Source organism: Arachis ipaensis, chromosome B05, assembly GCF_000816755.2.
Source record: "Arachis ipaensis cultivar K30076 chromosome B05, Araip1.1, whole genome shotgun sequence".
NCBI classification, from domain to species: Eukaryota; Viridiplantae; Streptophyta; class Magnoliopsida; order Fabales; family Fabaceae; genus Arachis; species Arachis ipaensis.
This window is the reverse complement of record NC_029789.2, coordinates 3,002,317-3,007,112: the sequence shown is the minus strand read 5'-3', so window position 1 is coordinate 3,007,112 and position 4,796 is coordinate 3,002,317. Positions and strand designations below refer to the sequence as shown.

Genomic DNA, 4,796 nt, shown 5'->3' with positions numbered 1-4,796 from the left:
TACCATTCATGTGATTTGATATAATTATCTTTAAAAGCTAATATTTTTAATAATATAAAAGTATATGCAGTTTTTATTATAATATTCAAGCTATGGGGCCTTTTTTTTTTATATGAAAATTATTGTTGTGTTATTCTCGGTTATGAAAAAGTGGTGTGTTTTAATTTAGTATAGAGGTAATCATAAATTGAAGAGTTTGATTTGCACATTTAAAAATTTTTTTAATACTAAAACACAAATAAGATGATAGGTTTTCTATTCTAAAAATTTTAAAAAATTAAAGTTTATAAATTAGAGGGTAAATTTTATGTTAATTCAGAGGGTAGATTTTGTGTCACTTAATAGAGGGTAGGTTTTTTGTTTCAAAAATTAAAAAAAAAAAGTTAAACTTCAAATAAAAATACCAAATTTCACACATTATTAAAAAATACTACTATAAATTCAATATCAAAATTAAAAACTCTGCCACGAGCCACCCCAGGCAGACAAGCTCCATAGTTTTATTATGAGTTATTATATACTTAAATAGCATCTCTTGTAATTAAATAATAAAACCAGATTTTTATATAAATATATTTGATATTTTTTATTCGTAAAAACTCAGATGCAGTCGACTTTACGTGAAGTTGATAGCTGAGAGCCGTTAGATGAAAATTTAGTCAAATCAATCAAATTATCTAACGGCTTTTAGTTATCATCTTCACTTAAAGCGGACTGCACCTAAGTTTTCAATTTTTTTATTTTGTAACAATTTGTGTCTCTGAGTTAGCAACTTATAATATTTTTTATGTATATTTTTTCTTTTAACATATGACTATGATGACTTGCGTGTGTAACTAAAATTTTAATAATAAAATGGAAAAAAATTTTGCTCTTTTCAAACTAGTCTAGCTCCGCATCTATATGCTTAGAAGATGGTATTGAAAGAAAGATTTATTAATATATACAAAAACTAAAGCTCATCTATAATCTATAATTGTGCATAACGGAAATGATACATAATAGTTTGTTACAAACACACTTACAAACATACCTATAGTATCATTTTGAAGAAACCTTGCTATTAAAAAATTACAAATAATAATAGAAGTAGCTCCAATCCAATCATGTAAAAAATTTAAATAAGAGGCATAGCAATGAACACAAAAATTAAGCGACAAGCCACATGAAATAGGTTGACCAAAGTGTCACTGCAACTGAAGCCAAAATATATGTCCATAACATGATAATTGAACATTCACTTTCACCAGCTCCGAACAACTGTGCTATGGTTGCTGAAAAATAATGAAAGTAAATTCCAAAATAAGATAACTAATTAAAATTAAGTCATATGTAGTCAAATTATTTATATGTACAATTCCTAGTTTTGGCACAAAAAATGTGGTTTCAAGTAAATTTGCATTGTTCAGATAAATAGATACCAACATCATATATGAATGGAAAATGCTATGTTTATACGAAAAATCAATCATTATGTATTTGTATATTAATATATATTTCAATATGTATTCTATACGGATAGCTTATTTGATGGCTGATTTTTTATGTACACGTAACATTATTTTATATGTATACAGACATCTGAAGTATGAGATTAGAACATTGGTTATACATACCTATAGCCATAGCTGGTGGAAGTGCATATTGAAGAAGCAGCATAAACTGATATAAGGGATCTGCAGGCACCAAACCCAATTGTGTAGCCCATTTAACAATAAGAACACCCAAAATTGGCAGCAAAATGTATCTCACTACCAAAATTCCTATGACTGTCCAAAATGGAGTTCTTGCTCCCTTCAACCCTGTGCCAATCATCAATAGAAACAAAGATTCATTTATAATCCGCAAAGAGAAAAGTCGAAAGAAAAAATCATCTTTACGTTCTTTCTTTTTATCTGTTACTGTCACGTTTTAGTACATCTTTGAATTGACACATTTGGTAAGGATGTGACAGTGACGGATAAAAAGAGATTACAAATTAAGAAGAGTGATACAATGTAGTTTTACCTTTAAGGAGGTTTGCACCCATAATAAGGGTGATGGTTGGAATTGCTGCTTCACTGCATATAATAATAAGGTATCATAAGCAAATAAAAACTTTCCTAAGAAAAATGTTTCTTTTGTACTTGTAGCCATGCAAATGAGTAATATATGATGATTTTGATTCTGTTTGTTTTGAGCAATGAAGTTTTGAAGGACTGCAGACTTATTAGATAAAATCATGCAGTGAGAAAAGCTAAGTAGCTAGAATCAGAATCCTCTACACAGTTTTGGTTTTTAGTAACTTGAAAATTTAAAAGATGAAGGTTTGTGATGCATACCCCACCATAGTAACAGAATCTTCAACCACATGAAGTGGAGCATTGCTTCCAATCAGGAGATTACGTAGCGGGGAAATTACACCAACAATGAATCCAACAATCTATGGAACTTGAAAGTGTCAGTTATATGGATCAAACGATATCATAATACCCTGACAATTGTCATACTTTGTCTCTAAAATCATTTCACCAAAAGGCAGGATTTTCCTTCTTATTATCAACCATGTATTATGGAAATGATTTTAGAGACATGACCATTGATCTCAGATGATAGATGAACACTGTATCATACCGCTCCAAGAGTTGCAGGCGAAAATACGGCTTTGATATTTGAGTTGAAGAAAATTGCTTTGAATTTTTGCTTTATTTTATCTGTCATTGATACCTGCAATAAAGCACCCAAAAATGTTTGGAATTAGTACAATTCTTGTCATAATGAAATTCTGTGACTTTTAAAAACATGAGTTCTGCAAAGCAGAAAGTTTGAGATAATGTAATCAGTGATTAGTAGTATTATACTAAAGGGTTATGCAGTTTGTAGAGGTTTCATTGAAAACCATAGATTCATTCAAATCTCCAAAAGCCTATATCTATGTCCAGATTTGAATTCACTTTCCAATCTCCAATGTCCATGTATACAGTTAATATGATGCTGATACAGAAACATTTCCAATAATCTTTCTTAAGATCATAATCTTTCTTTTTGAACCTATGAAATAAGTCTCTTTCAAGAGGGAAAGTTTATGTCACAACCTTAGATTTTTCTCCAGCTTCTGTGGAAGAAAGTAGTTGGCTGTATGAATCATCCTCTTTCGCCGGATACTTGGACGGGGACTCTGGCGAGCATTCGTCAGGGAACGGCCCTAATAACTCCCCTGAAGCATGGATAGAATGAATGGAATGAATGCTTGCAGTACTTTCTCTGTGGAATTTACTTGCTGAAACCCTCATTATGTTATAAACATAACTCCATATATAAACTGCTCCAATCTAGAGATTACAAACAAAACAAAACAAGAATTAGCCCCAAATTAACATCATAATAAGAAGAGATAAAGAAGCTACATACAGCCATAGATAGTGAAGCATATGCCATCCCATATTTGTAGCAGACATCAGGATCTCCAAAAGGGCTACCTTTATCTTTGCATATAGCTGGGATAATGATTATAGGCAAGTTTCCTAAGTTTCCTGTTCAAACATTAATGAAAAATTTAAGCTTTCTCAGATCCATTAGTGTTAATACTTATTAGTATACAAATTAAGAGAATTTAGAGGGTTAGTAATTACTCTACCTGCAGAACAGACACCAATTATCAAACCTTCTAGGTTTTTGGGAGCCCTTGTGATTTTGACTAGGATCCATCCCAAAATTGACCCTATTATAAATGTAATGAGAATGTTCACTGGCATAAACCACCTTTAACAAAAGAAACAAAGTTAGAACACATGAATCAGAAGAAACAAAATTCAAGCAACATAAACATAACTACTACTACTCACAGTGTAACAAAATTCTCAAATGTTATAGTATCTGCCAAATTTCCTCCAACCAGTGCAGGATTGAACACATAATGCACAAGCTGTTACCAATTTATAAACACACTTCTCATCAGTAACATATACATACACATATATATATACACACACATATGTAACAAGTTAAGTGACTTACATGATTGACTTGAATCCTTGCATCTTTTCCTAACAAGTTGACATTTTCAAGAGCAAGAAACAATCCAACTGCAGTGATTAACAAAACTTTGATGACTGGCAAAGAAGCAACATAGAAAAGATCCAGAAGCCCCATCCTGATGATTCAGCTATACACTACTAAATCCTACATACAAAACACGATACTTCAATAAACAAATATATATAAAAATAGAATGAAGTGATTCATTTTATTACTAGAACTTTGGCAGCAAAGAACACGTTCACAACGTGAAAGAGAAGAAGAAACAAAGAAGAAGACGAAAAAGAAAACAATAGAATATGGATTACTACCTCTGTCGTTTGAACATAGACAAAGCTTAATTTAAGAAAAGAAAAAAAATTTGAAAAAACGTAACTGAATAGTTTCCCATATATGATGATGATGATGCTTAATTGGCAACTGCACCAACCAACATTTATACGAACAATGATTATTGGGTATAAAGTAAAATAAAAAATAAATAATAAAAAAGAGGAAAAATAAAAGCTTGAAACTGTACACTTCTCCGCATCCAATACTATGCTGTGAAAGAGAAATGGGAAAAGGAACAGATAAAACAAAAAAGAAAAAAAGAAAATTACTAATTTGTCACTAAAAATTATATATGACGTTAGAAATTTAATTAAAATAAAAACAAAAAAACAAGTATAGCTTTCTAAATATGAACGCTTGATAAAATATAAAAAAAAAAATTAAAAATGTATCAATATATTTATGTTTAAATAATTTTTAATTATTGATCTTAATTATAAAAAATA

The 4,796-nt window shown here is 30.2% G+C and overlaps 1 protein-coding gene across 3 annotated transcripts; it reads right to left on the bottom strand.

The window, feature by feature from the left end:
* LOC107642483 (protein PIN-LIKES 3) lies at window positions 940-4,532 on the bottom strand. 3 transcript variants are annotated; one of them, XM_016345859.2, is made up of 11 exons: window positions 4,394-4,532; window positions 3,997-4,161; window positions 3,825-3,904; window positions 3,617-3,741; window positions 3,391-3,512; window positions 3,075-3,311; window positions 2,614-2,706; window positions 2,322-2,422; window positions 2,008-2,060; window positions 1,617-1,802; window positions 940-1,274 (listed from the first exon to the last, which is right to left on the bottom strand). In XM_016345859.2, the coding sequence occupies exons 2-11, from the start codon at window positions 4,129-4,131 to the stop codon at window positions 1,150-1,152; spliced, it is 1,257 nt and encodes a 418-aa protein (XP_016201345.1). In that variant the 5' UTR covers window positions 4,132-4,161; window positions 4,394-4,532; the 3' UTR covers window positions 940-1,149. The 3 variants fall into 3 exon arrangements, with proteins under 3 accessions (XP_016201345.1, XP_016201343.1, XP_020978491.1); XM_016345857.2 differs by having other exon boundaries at window positions 4,329-4,465; XM_021122832.1 differs by lacking the exon at window positions 4,394-4,532 and having other exon boundaries at window positions 3,997-4,320.

Bases quoted from the DNA above. Each gene is read 5' to 3' on its own strand.
- LOC107642483 (XM_016345859.2), bottom strand. From the start codon at position 4,131: ATGGGGCTTCTGGATCTTTTCTATGTTGCTTCTTTGCCAGTCATCAAA. The intron at 3,513-3,616 runs GTAGAGTAATTA...ATGTTTGAACAG, and splicing joins AATTGGTGTCTGTTCTGCAG to GAAACTTAGGAAACTTGCCT. The intron at 3,312-3,390 runs GTATGTAGCTTC...TGTAATCTCTAG, and splicing joins ATGCTTCACTATCTATGGCT to ATTGGAGCAGTTTATATATG.